The sequence below is a fragment of the Seriola aureovittata genome, chromosome 6 (assembly GCF_021018895.1).
Source record: "Seriola aureovittata isolate HTS-2021-v1 ecotype China chromosome 6, ASM2101889v1, whole genome shotgun sequence".
Taxonomy (NCBI): domain Eukaryota; kingdom Metazoa; phylum Chordata; class Actinopteri; order Carangiformes; family Carangidae; genus Seriola; species Seriola aureovittata.
Genome location: NC_079369.1, coordinates 1,514,145 through 1,526,507, shown reverse-complemented (window position 1 = coordinate 1,526,507; position 12,363 = coordinate 1,514,145). Strand labels below are relative to the sequence as shown.

Below are 12,363 nucleotides of genomic sequence, written 5' to 3'. Positions count from 1 at the left end.
AGAGGGAGGGGTCGGTGTTTGTGTGTCCACTCTGCGTTGTTGGGCCTGACACAGAAAAGAAGAGGCCACAGAAGAACTGCAACACAACACAACAATATACATTAACATAAGTTTCCATATAAGAAATATATCTACATATAAAAACATATAAAAATGTCAAAAGAAACTGGAACCATTTCATATATTTATGTTTATATTGTAGATATATGTCACATAACTATACATCCATCCCAAAGCCTGTCAATATATGTTGATATTATTTACAGTGGAAAAGTCTGAGACCCAAATTGCCAGAATGGAAAGATAAACATGTTTAAAAATAATGAGAAATTAATACAAAACGCATATATAAACATATGTTACATGTATGTTGTTTTAATAAAATTGCATATTTAAATGATGTATATATTCTTAATATATTTGGCTGCAACATGTAAAAACATATAAAAAATCATCATATAGATCATTAAAAATATCTATATGATCATATGACATCATAATATATCATAATATCATATGATTTCAAAATTCCCCTCAGCTGATCTAAAGCACCAAACAGAACAAAAGAGAGGACAAACACCTACAAGGAGACAGAAAGACGAAATACAGGAGCAGGTCAGTGTAAGAACTGTTTGACATTTTGGCAAAAAGACATATTTGCTTCTTGCCAAGAGTGAGATGAGAGTATTGATTGATGCCCCTGAAACCGGACTATTTCTTGGCTGTAAGTCACTGCACTCGGCCAAGAAACGTCTGGCTAACTAACTTAACAAGTAATATGTTCATTAGTGAGGAGCTAGAAAGCCTTTTTTTAACCTTTGAACACAGAGTCCCCGCTTCATGTTTAACAGGCAGCTTTAAGAGCAGTATCAAAGTGTAAGTGTAAGTAAAGGTGTTATTTTATTTTATTTGACTCTTAAAATCATCAGTAAAGTGAGAAAATGTGCAGTTCTAAAAAATTCAGGGAAAAACACAAAGGTTTGGCCCGAGGATATCGGGTCTGTAACAGTGTGGTGCAGACAGGAGTTGTGAAACGTAAGTGGGGCAATATGTTATGTTTGTAGACAAACAAGATTTTAAAATTATGTTGTCACGCTTTATTGTAATCTCTTCCTGTCTGCAGCAGTATGTCGGAGGTTTATTAGTATTAGTGCTGAAGCAGGAATGTTTTGCCAGTTTACCCTCTCACCTCTGGATAAATTGTCTCTGCCGGTAAGAAACAAAGAGCAGAGAGTCAACAGTCTCTTTCTCTGTGTGTCTCGTTCCTTTGTGCTGTGTCTGAATCTGGACAAACTCATTTGTATAATTAATACAAATCTTATTTTTACGGTCCAGTGCCCACAAAGCAAGAGGTTACTGCAATGTCTTGGGGGGGGGGGGGGCTGCAGAGGGTCCAAGTCTTGGCACAGCAAAAAAAAAAGGAGGACACTGAGGACAGGGAAGGGAGGGAAGCAGGACACAGTCCACACTTCCTCAGACAGGATACTGTGTTCCTCTAAGAGGCATCCTGGAATCTAAAGCCTCAAAGGCCTTACCAAGTCTTTCACACAAACACACGTCTCTTCCTTTGACACATAGCTGTATTGTAGTGAGCAGCAACACAACATCGGAGTTGAAAGCTCAGCAGAAAGTGAGCAGGAGTGAAACATGGAGGCCATCTGGGTCAGTTCAACGTTGTGTCTGGTCACACCGGCCTGAGGATCAAAGTGGGATGAAGTGATGCAGATTTTGAATCTAAACAATCGCACACATCTCACAACACGAATGCACGCGAACGCACCCTTCCCTCTTCTTCTCTGCTCGGCAACATGTCAGAGGGAAATGTTTTTCTTTTCTTTTCACTTTGCAGATAAAGGTTTTACATGATAAATACAACACATTGCTATAAATGTAACAATATAAAATATAATATAAATGAGTAAAGATAAACTTCTAACAGCTATTACTTGCTAAAATGTCGCTTTCATGTTCATTAATCAGTAGCCTAAAAATAATATAATGTATAAAGTAATATAAAACTTAATACGGGGCCTTTCTGTGTCATCAGTGCTTTTACTTGTGACACTGCTGTTAAAGAATCTTAATTAGAGCTGAACTGATCAGTCAATTCACTGATTAGTCAAATGGATAATCAACTGAAAATTAACCATCAACTATTCTGATAATTAAATAATTGTTTAAGCACTGGTTCTGGCTTCTGTGAATGTTTTATTTATTTATTCATTCATTCATTTTAACTCATGCACATTTAATTATATGTATACAATTAAATATATGCACATATACTGAATTTCCATATATGAAATATATGTACATTTAAAATAACAATACATGTGTAAAAATTATTTGTAAAAACCTATTAGAAATTGGAACAATTTCATATATTGACATACATGTCTATACTCTATATTGTAGACATATGTTATGTAAATATATGTATATGTAAGGTCCGAAAGTCTGAGACCACTTTCCCACAATGGGAAGACACACGTTTAAAATGAATAAGAAAAAATATATATGTATATTGAATTTGCGCATATAAATTAAATATATATTGTTAATATGTTAAACCATATAAATTCTCATCATACATCATTTTAATGTACATATACTCTCGGTATTTCATATATGTTATAAACTTTTATCTTCATATATCCAGAGGATGTATATATGTGTTAATAATATATCCCCTTATAGTTAACATATATGACAATATCCCTGTTGATATAAGGACACATATGTCATATATTGCATTTCTATATGAGTGGGATGTATAGTATAATACACAGACATAAACCTTTTGTTTGATGAATTGCTACTAAGGTTATGAAATAAAACTTTTTCATTCATCACGTTTCATTTCAAGAGAAAATGTAATGTAAATGTAAATAGTCTGAATATTTCTGAGTGATCCATGTTTTCATGTTCGGCTCCATTTTTTTTCTGTGGTGAGTTTGAGGTGCTGCCCCCTGCTGTTTCCTTCCATCAGGTTACTACGACATTCCCATCGCATCCCACCCGGAACTGTTGCGGCCCGTTTTATTGTCTCCCGTCGGTCTCTTTTCAGTGTTGCACAAAACAATGCACACGACCCGCAGAACTCAAAAATGAGTTGGAGCCCGGTCGGCTCGAGTCTTATTGACGTTTTGTGGGGTTTTCTGGCTTTGTGCTTCCTCCTGGCGTTTTGTGCTCACAAGGTGTGGAGCAGGTATGAAGCACGTGGTCTGTACATGTTGTTCCAGGATCTTATTCGATACGGAAAAACAAAACAAAACCTCAAACGCGACGAATGGCTGCGTGTGTTTGACGTCCCTAAAAGGTAACACATCACAAACAACGAAACTGTATTTATAGCTTCTGTATATAATTTATACATCTCTGATTTGTTTAGCTAAAATATTGATTTGTAATGCCTTTGTTTATGTGATAAAAACATAAACGTGAAGATGCTAATTTACGGAAGCGTAAAAAAGGGTAAGATATGTCGTTAATTGAGAAAAACAGAGCAGGAATTTATTTTCCTCATTAAATCTTTTAATAAAATTCTGAGAGAATTATCTTGTTATTGTAGAAAAAAATATTTTCAGAGAAAAAAAGTGCTGTTTATGAATTAATTCAGAAATACAGAAAAGCAGATTAAAAAACTTCTGTGAGAATTATCACGTTAATTCAGAAAAACAGGATTTTTTTTCAGAGAAGTTTTTTTTTTTTTAAATGTAAAGTGTAAAAAAAACAGGATTTTTTAAAAACAATTCAGAATTATTAGATAATTATATTATATAGATTTTTTTTATTTTATCTCAAGTGAATGAACTACTTCAGCACTGATTTGGTTGAACATACACAGAAATCCTTTGTTCCCTTCAGGTGGTTCTGGCACTTCTACGCCCTCTCTGTTTGCTGGAACGGCCTCCTCCTGCTCCTGTACCTGAACTTCATATTTCAGCATCAGTCTCGCCCATCATGGCTGACAGGGACGTTGGAGGTCTTGACAGGTGTACCGAGCGCTGATGGTCAGGGTAGGCTGACACCCCTCTGATCTGTTAAAGCTCGTGTTTTCCTGTTTTTATTCATACTGGTGTGTGATGTCATTCCTGTCCTGCAGTGCCACAGCTGTCGACTCTCCTGGTGCAGCTGCTGCTCTGGGTCCACTCCCTCAGGAGGCTGCTGGAGTGCCTGTTCGTCAGTGTCTTTTCTGGTGGGTCCATGCATTTGGTGCAGTACTTCTTCGGTGTGGGGTACTACATCGTGCTGGGGTTGACGGTGCTCTGCTCAGATCACATGGGAAAAGGTTAGACCTAAACTAGTCCACCACATCTTCTTTCCACTGCTTCCACTATGTGCTAATGATGTTTATGCTATTCTGTTTAGGGAGTGGCCCCCTCCTCTCTCAGCTGCACTGGCTTCATGTTGCTGGATTCACACTTTTCATTGCGGCCTCGCTGCTGCAGCATCAGTCCTTGGTGCTGCTGGCCAGGCTGCGCACCGGAAAGTCAGGTAAGCTTGTGCAGTTGTCTTCTTGTGTTCGTGCGTGTTTTGGGTCATTTAGTACAAGTGATGTACACTGTGTCATACTACTGATCATTTCCCAAAGTGCTGTAATTATTAGATTCTGGCTACACAGAAATCCACCACAGTGAACATCATTCTTTTATTTATGTCAGAAGTGTGTTATTATTATTGCAGGGTAATCCCTTTAAAATGGCACACAAACGGATTTGAATTGTTTGTTTGCAGGAAAAGCTGAAACCACAACATTGACATATTATCACCTTACAGAGAAGTTATGAGGACCTTGTTACAACCAACAGACATTGACAATACAACTGTAGTATCCACTTGGCAGTTGTTTTTAGTGATGGTGAGACGAACAGGTCGACAGCTACTGGCCAGAATGAAACAAACGTTTGTGTATTACATATTAAATATCAGTATAAGGGAAACCATGATTGTGTTTTTTATTCTAAGCAGATCTTTATAGTATAAGTTACTGTAAAGGCAATCAAAATGTATTTTCTATGCATCAAATGTATTAATATCAGTCAAGTTAAGGCCAGTGTCTGTGTTTTGATTTGTGGCTGAACCATAAAACCATATAATTTCACTCAGCGCTTAAATGTCCACGTCGTCTAAAATGATACACGTGTCGACACACACTTCAAAGCCTCGACCTCTCACGTATCATCGCTGGTTGTTTTGGTCTCAGCTAATATTCTGTATCTTTAGCTGCCAGATGCTTCACTCTGTTCACCAGCTCGTAGCTAAGTGTGTGTGATGTTTATCTGATGAATCGGAGCTGAAAACAGCTTTCTGTGGAGTCTGGAAACAAGAATAATGAGTGTGCACGTGTGAGCCAGAAAACCAAAACAATGCTCTTAAAGAGACTAAAAGGCTGGGTGACTGTTAATATAAAAATATTGGTAATGAAGCTTTAATTTAAGATAGATTCATGTTGACTGTGTGAATAGTAACATGTTGCCGGTCTGCGATGTATTTCCTGTTTGTTGTGTTGCAGGAGCAGTGGAGACGCTGGCTCACAGGGTGCCACATGGAGGCGGCTTCGAGCTGGTTTCATGCCCTCATTACTTTGCTGAGCTGCTGATATACATCTCTCTGGCCTTGGTTTTCGGAGGCCTGTCTCTAACGTGGTGGCTGGTTGTCCTTTATGTGCTCTTCAACCAATCACTGGCAGCACAGCTCTGCCACGACCTTTACATCAGCAAATACGAGTCATACCCAAGACAGAGAAAAGCATTTATACCTTTTGTGTTTTGAAGAGTTGTCACCACTGTGTTTTCGGAACTGTAAACTGCTCAACAAATGTTGGACACATCTGAGGAGCTGGATGTGCAGGAGTAAAACTCCCCTCTATCAGTAGTGATTGACAAGGTGATCGGGACCAAGCAGCTGTCAGCTGGCAGCTCCAGCTGTGACTGTGAGGTGTAGCAGCGCTGCAGGAACATTCCTCCACAGCAGAAGTCTCACCAGGTGAACGATGAGCTGTTTCTTTGAGACTGATGTGAAGAAAAGAGGAACCTCACCACTGAACAGCCGTTCAATACAACAAGACCTTGTTTTTGTTATAACAATGTACGATATACTGATGTATGTCATTACATATAAGATAAGATATGTTGTTAAAAATAAGCAACTTTTGAATGTTTGTTTAATAAAAAAATACATAAGGACGAATCAGAGAGATTGAGGCTTTGACTGAATATTTTTGTTGTTATAGCAACATGTAAAATGTTCATATTCTCTTTATAGCAGAATACCAGTTTATCTTGTATGATGAGGCGTTTTTTGTTTAACCAAAGTATATGATAACAATATTGTATATTGTTACTCAAGTTATTTCTGTTTTAACATTTTTTTTAATTTTGTGAAACTTATAATTATATTGACAGCAATATGCTGCTGTAGTAGAAACATTTGGACATTTTTCATACATATAATTCTGGACTATAACATAAAATCAAATTTGTTGTAATTAAGTACTACACTTAATGAAAAGATGATTATATATTTATGTTTGATTACTTTGTATTTATTTATTGTGATTATTATGTGTACATTTGGATTATACACAAGATGGCGACGCAAATGATTATCAATCTTTGGTGGAAAACTGATTAAAATTACTTTAACTGTAAACGTGTACAGAGAATTTGCATTTTTGCATTTAAACATTTATTGTGAAAATATATGTAACTGAATATTTAGACCTTTAAAGTGGTCAGAGTTTCTTCCAGCCATTGAATAAACGTTTAGCAAATAATTATACATTTACATTTGAATTATTTTATTCGTCTTTTATGACACTAAAGTAGTAACAAACAACATGTGGTGAAAACTTTACAGTTTTTTTTTTTCTTTGTATGTTTTTAAAGCATTGATCTGGTTTTAAATACATCTATATGGATTTGTTAGTGACAGTGAGACTGTCCAATTACTGAACTCTCCACTGCGTACGTCAGCCTACAACCTGACGTCATTCTTCTGACGGTCCAATCATCTCTCCGGGTTTGTCCTCCAGACTTCTCCTCAAGATTGTAACTTCCGTCTTGAGCTGGCTCGGTCTTTCTGATCGTGACGTGTATCACGGAGGAGTCCCTCGTACCGTACAGGTTGCTAATATGAAGTTAGCCAGTCCGGTAGCAGGTGATATTAAGTGATTCGCGGGAGAGAAATTAACGAACAAACTATCTTTGGTCAGAGCTTCGGGAGCAATAATGCCTCTCATGGTCGGCGGAGGACATGGACGGGCTGGTAGAAGTGTAGTATGCGTCTTGTTTCCGCTCGCCGCCGTGTTGTTGTTGTCGGTCGGAGTTGCTGCTGTTCCAGAGGAGCACAAACCGGTCCAGGAGCAGCCCCCACAAGAGGTGAACGTTTACACTTCATTAGTACCGGTTTAATCTTTTACCGCCGTCGGTAAGCGGCAGTTTTAGACGCTGGTGCTGCCGCCGCTTCCTAGCACCCCCGAGCTAGCTTGCATGCTAACAGACATGTCACACTGAGTTCCGGTTTCAAGCTCGAGTGGGTAAAGTTAGTGTATCACGTCTAAATATAACCAGGAAAAGCAAATATTTGAATTAAAATTGCTGGATGAGGTGAAGGACGTTTGGGTGTTAGCATGAGAAGGTCACCACCAGTTCTGTTTACATCCTCATTGATGTCCACTGTGTTAAAGCAGCAGGGACAGACCTGCAAACTGTGTGTACCTGAGTTGACCATCACTGTGTGTGGCTGTGTTGATTGTCTTTGCAGAAAGCCCCGAGTCCTCATCCACTGGGCCCAGTGGTGTCTGAGGATGACTCCACCAAAGGAAACCTGGGCTTCATCCACGCCTTTGTGGCCTCCATCTCTGTCATCATCGTCTCAGAGTTGGGAGACAAGACATTTTTCATTGCAGCCATCATGGCCATGCGTTACAACCGTCTCACTGTGCTGGCGGGCGCCATGCTGGCCCTGGGACTCATGACTTGTCTTTCTGGTTAGTAGAAGAGGAGATTTGCTGCTGTATTTTATGATTATTCCTTCTTCTTTGAGTAATAATGAATGCATTATAACCCCCCCTGCCCCCCCACTCTGTTCTGCAGTGCTGTTTGGCTACGCCACCACCATCATCCCTAGGATCTACACATACTATGTGTCTACTGCTCTGTTTGCCATCTTCGGTATACGCATGCTGAGAGAGGGGCTGAGGATGAGTCCAGATGAAGGCCAGGAGGAGCTGGAAGAGGTGCAGGCAGAGATCAAGAAGAAGGATGAAGAGGTAAGTCAAGTGTTTACTGTGAAGCCTTGAGCAAACACTCGTATGACTCCATCGTGACTGTTAATCATCACACATAAGGAAACATACTTAATGAATGTAAGTACCCTTGTGTGAGCACTGTAGCTCACTTTCTCGCGGACTCACTGAGTCGAAGGTGACTCACATTACTTTATCACCAGGAAAGCTCAGTCACAGTGAAGAAGATAATGTGGTACTCACATATGCAAAGAGGGAAAAGAGTCATTTCATCTGACAGTCTGAAGATTTAAATGTGGAATTAAATGAATCAAAAATTAATGCATGAACTCATTTTTACCACTCTTAATCTAGGCAGAGTGGAAGCCATTTTTATCAGCAGGCTGGGACTCTGGTGTTTTATTATTCCAAGTGCAGCTGTTATCATCTTGGAAACCCCACCTGTTATGGGTGGACACATCCTGTACCTTGTGCTTACCTGAAACGGTTGTTACAACTGTTGAAGCACATACCTACTGTAGTGTAGACTGAATGAAGACTCTCAAATGACTAATTAAACCTCTCGTCAAATCTAAAACAGTCTCTTGACTCTGCTCTGTGTTGTTAGTGGCAGGTCCTGTATGTATATGTATGAATTCTCTCCTATTTGAAATTGAAAATGGAGCATTGTATCCAGTATAATCACCTTGTCTTGTGTTGTCTGCTCAGCTTCAGCGCTCCAAGCTGGCCAATGGGACTCCAGATGTTGAGGCTGGATCAGGGACCACCCTGCCTCAGGGAAAGTGGCACAGCTTCATCTCGCCCATCTTCATCCAAGCCCTCACCCTCACCTTCCTCGCAGAGTGGGGCGACCGCTCGCAGCTGACCACCATCATTCTCGCTGCACGGGAGGTTTGTTGCATTTCTTCTACGACACGTCTGTTTGCTTTAAAATAAAACATGTTCAACGTGTGTACATGTTCACCCTGGGTGGCCCCAGTGGGAACAAATCTTTTGTTTGTTTTTGAGCCATATGACGAACTGCACTGCTGTGTTAATACACTGGTAATTAAATATTTAGGCATTGTGTCATTTTCTTTCACATCAACATGAAACACACTTTTTTTTTTTTAATTCACAGGATCCATTTGGAGTTGCGGTGGGTGGCACACTTGGACATTGTTTGTGTACAGGCCTGGCTGTGATCGGTGGGAGAATGATTGCCCAGAAAATATCTGTCAGAACAGGTGAGTTTTGTTGTTGCTGTTGTTTTGTTTATTTCACCTGTTTCAAATATTTTCATCATGACAGCCCTAAACTTTAGGTTTAGACCTGGGATTAACATATGTCTCGGGTGATCACAAGTGGACAGCTCTGAATATGTCAGTTTACATCTGGCATTAAAATGTGTCTTGCGTGAAAACCTGTGATCGAATCTGACTTCCTCGTTCTGTATGCAAATAAACACGTACACATTGTTGTTTTTAGCCAGTCTGACTATGACAGATAGTCCGTTGTCATTGTGTTTGAGGGACAGAGGGAGATAGAGCGGGGTAGGGAGGGATGAAGCGAATCATTGCACTGCTCACAGCTCAAGATTGAAATCGGGTTTTATCCATTTGAAATAGAGAAATATTTTGGATTCATTATAAACTGTGTTGGACTAATGAGACTGAGACAGAGGACGTCAGTAGAGTAGGCGGTCCTTCAATGTGGCCCAGGACACGTTCACACTGCAAAAAGAATGTGGCCACATGTGGTGCAGACCACCTCAATGCGTCTCTGGTGCGTTCACACCTGAACTTAGAGTTGACCACTTGTGATCAGATCAGATCAGATGGATGTTAGTGTCGAGTCTGAACAGGACCACAGACACATAGTGGGTCTCATTCTTGAATGGAAACAGATGGGATTTAATTTATGTGAACATGCAGATTAAAAACACATGTAGGATATTTAATTATTTCCAAAATGTGAGTCCACAAGTAATACACACATAATTTATAAGTGATCAGAACCGCAACAAGTAAGTTAAAGTTTAAAACCGTTTGTTGCAGCTTAAAACAGGAAGTGCTGAGTGAGTTGACAGTGTTTCGAAAACTTGAGGTTTATACATCCATTTTCACATCACTTAACATGATCAGTGTTGTCGTAGCAACAGGGCGGACCAAAGCAGCCCGAACAACTGACTTCAATGTCTCCCGGCTCCTCCCGGAGGCTGCCGGAGAGCACGGAGGGCAGCTAGGGGATGTAATGCTGCGATGAGCTGCATCATGAAGAAAGTGTGTTAGGAAACATCTATGAACGAGTGTCTGAACATCCTCTAACATGCTTCTTCTTTCCTTTGCTTTGTCTCCGCAGTTACAATCATTGGAGGTATTGTTTTCCTGGCGTTCGCCTTCTCTGCCCTGTTCATCAAGCCAGAATCTGGATTTTAATTGGATGAGAGACTTTGAGATTTTCTCTGTACATACGTGTAAAATTTGGTCCAGTTGCTGTAGAAAGACTAGTTTTGACTCTGTACGTGTCCAACAGATCATGTGACAAGTTTAAAGAGGGAGCCAAAGTCCCGTCCAGCTTCCCTAGAGAGCCTCTGTTCCACTGCAGCCTGTAACTCAGAGGGTGAATCTAACATAATAAACATTTCCCAGGAGTCCTAACCTGAGGCGGACACTAAAACCTCATGGGAGGTGTAGTCGTTAAACGAAACAATCAGTGTTTAATCCTTATAAAGTGAATAAGAGGTTAGATACACATTTATCTTAGAGCAGGAAACCTGGAAACCTCAGAAAGTCCAAACCCTTGATGAGAAGAAAACACCCAGCAGCAGGTTTCAGTGGAAGAGAGGCTAACTAGGAGAGAAGGCCGAGCTGTGGCTTTCTGTGCGAGCTGTATCCTCATCACAAGGTGTGTGAGAGAAAGAAGACTTGTTGGATTGTTACTGATCGCTGCCCTCCAACCTGTCTCAGAAGCTCTGTGGCTCAGACACAGATCCTCACATGCAGTACTTTCCTCACACTCAGACGCTGAGTCCATTTCAAAATCTTTGCCTTGCCTTTTTGTTTTTTTTAAAATGTTGCCTGGTTGATTTTTGTCTATTTAACTTGAGCCCAGGTGCTGGTGTTGCTCAGTTGTTTATTCCACCTTCCTCTCCGGGTGACACTCCTTGCTGCAAACCATTAAAATCTCAGAAGAAGCGAGCCTGCTGCGTACTGTCAGGAAAAACTAAAGACAGAACCAACAGCACATAATTAAGAAATTGCTTGAAGTTTTCTTGAATTTCCCTTAGTGGTTGCCCCGTTTGACTGCCAAGACACAAGCAGGTTTTTGTGTTAAAGAGAGGGAGGCCTGAACCACTAGAATACCTCTGCGTCTGACAGACCTGCATTAGGTACAGTATCAAAATACTAAACACACATAGAGATATAGATCAGGGCTCTTTATATTAACTCCAGTTTCAGGTGCTGACAGAGAACAGGTGAACGGGTTGAAGACGGTCCAGTACTCACTCTTCCTATGTGGTTAAAGCCATTTCTAGTATGAACCTCGCTGCTTCCATTTTTACTGCCCCGAATCCCAGAGTGGGTGTGACAGAATGTAACCATGACAACATCAGGTACAGATCAAGTCACCACCATGTTATTTTGCCGTAAGCAGCTGCACCTCAACCAGCAATGTACTTTGAACCTACATTTCTCCTTTTATTTAAACTGTATGTATTTATTTAGCTTGACTTTTTTCTTCTTAGCATATATGTACTGTAGACACAAAGGGTGGGAGAGAGAGGACACTAGAAACAAGGAATGGAAATATTTTTTTAAGTAAACAGGCTAAAGCTGCGTTGTCAATATTTGACAGGCTGTGCCCAGCTGTGAAATACTTCTGTTTGTAATACAGGTTGGTTCGAAATGCCTATAAATCTGAACTGCTCAATAAAGATGTTTTATGTGTTGTCTTATTTCTACACCAATCATTTTTGCTATTTGACCTGAATGGTGACGACAGACAATATCCTATACTAAGACGTTTTCATGTCTTTTCATGCTTTACTGTACTATGATGTTTTATTTCTGACTATACAATGACTTGTCTTTTTATGCCTTAGTATACTAAGACATTTTTATTGCCTTTTA

The 12,363-nt window shown here is 39.9% G+C and overlaps 2 protein-coding genes across 2 annotated transcripts; both read left to right on the top strand.

The window, feature by feature from the left end:
* The first annotated feature begins 3,059 nt into the window (after nt 1–3,059).
* On the top strand, nt 3,060–6,192 carry srd5a3 (steroid 5 alpha-reductase 3). The gene is made up of 5 exons (XM_056379154.1): nt 3,060–3,319; nt 3,868–4,019; nt 4,106–4,291; nt 4,372–4,497; nt 5,516–6,192. Exons 1-5 carry the CDS (start codon nt 3,108–3,110, stop codon nt 5,773–5,775), a joined length of 936 nt encoding a protein of 311 aa, XP_056235129.1. The 5' UTR covers nt 3,060–3,107; the 3' UTR covers nt 5,776–6,192.
* A 676-nt stretch (nt 6,193–6,868) lies between these two features.
* Nucleotides 6,869–12,188, top strand: tmem165 (transmembrane protein 165). Its single transcript, XM_056379156.1, has 6 exons — nt 6,869–7,382; nt 7,768–7,993; nt 8,100–8,275; nt 8,960–9,142; nt 9,372–9,477; nt 10,592–12,188. Exons 1-6 carry the CDS (start codon nt 7,233–7,235, stop codon nt 10,666–10,668), a joined length of 918 nt encoding a protein of 305 aa, XP_056235131.1. The 5' UTR covers nt 6,869–7,232; the 3' UTR covers nt 10,669–12,188.
* Nucleotides 12,189–12,363: the final 175 nt, after the last annotated feature.

Bases quoted from the DNA above. Each gene is read 5' to 3' on its own strand.
- srd5a3 (XM_056379154.1), top strand. From the start codon at position 3,108: ATGAGTTGGAGCCCGGTCGGCTCGAGTCTTATTGACGTTTTGTGGGGT. The intron at 3,320-3,867 runs GTAACACATCAC...TGTTCCCTTCAG, and splicing joins GTGTTTGACGTCCCTAAAAG to GTGGTTCTGGCACTTCTACG. The intron at 4,292-4,371 runs GTTAGACCTAAA...TATTCTGTTTAG, and splicing joins CTCAGATCACATGGGAAAAG to GGAGTGGCCCCCTCCTCTCT.
- tmem165 (XM_056379156.1), top strand. From the start codon at position 7,233: ATGCCTCTCATGGTCGGCGGAGGACATGGACGGGCTGGTAGAAGTGTA. The intron at 8,276-8,959 runs GTAAGTCAAGTG...TTGTCTGCTCAG, and splicing joins TCAAGAAGAAGGATGAAGAG to CTTCAGCGCTCCAAGCTGGC. The intron at 9,143-9,371 runs GTTTGTTGCATT...TTTAATTCACAG, and splicing joins TCATTCTCGCTGCACGGGAG to GATCCATTTGGAGTTGCGGT.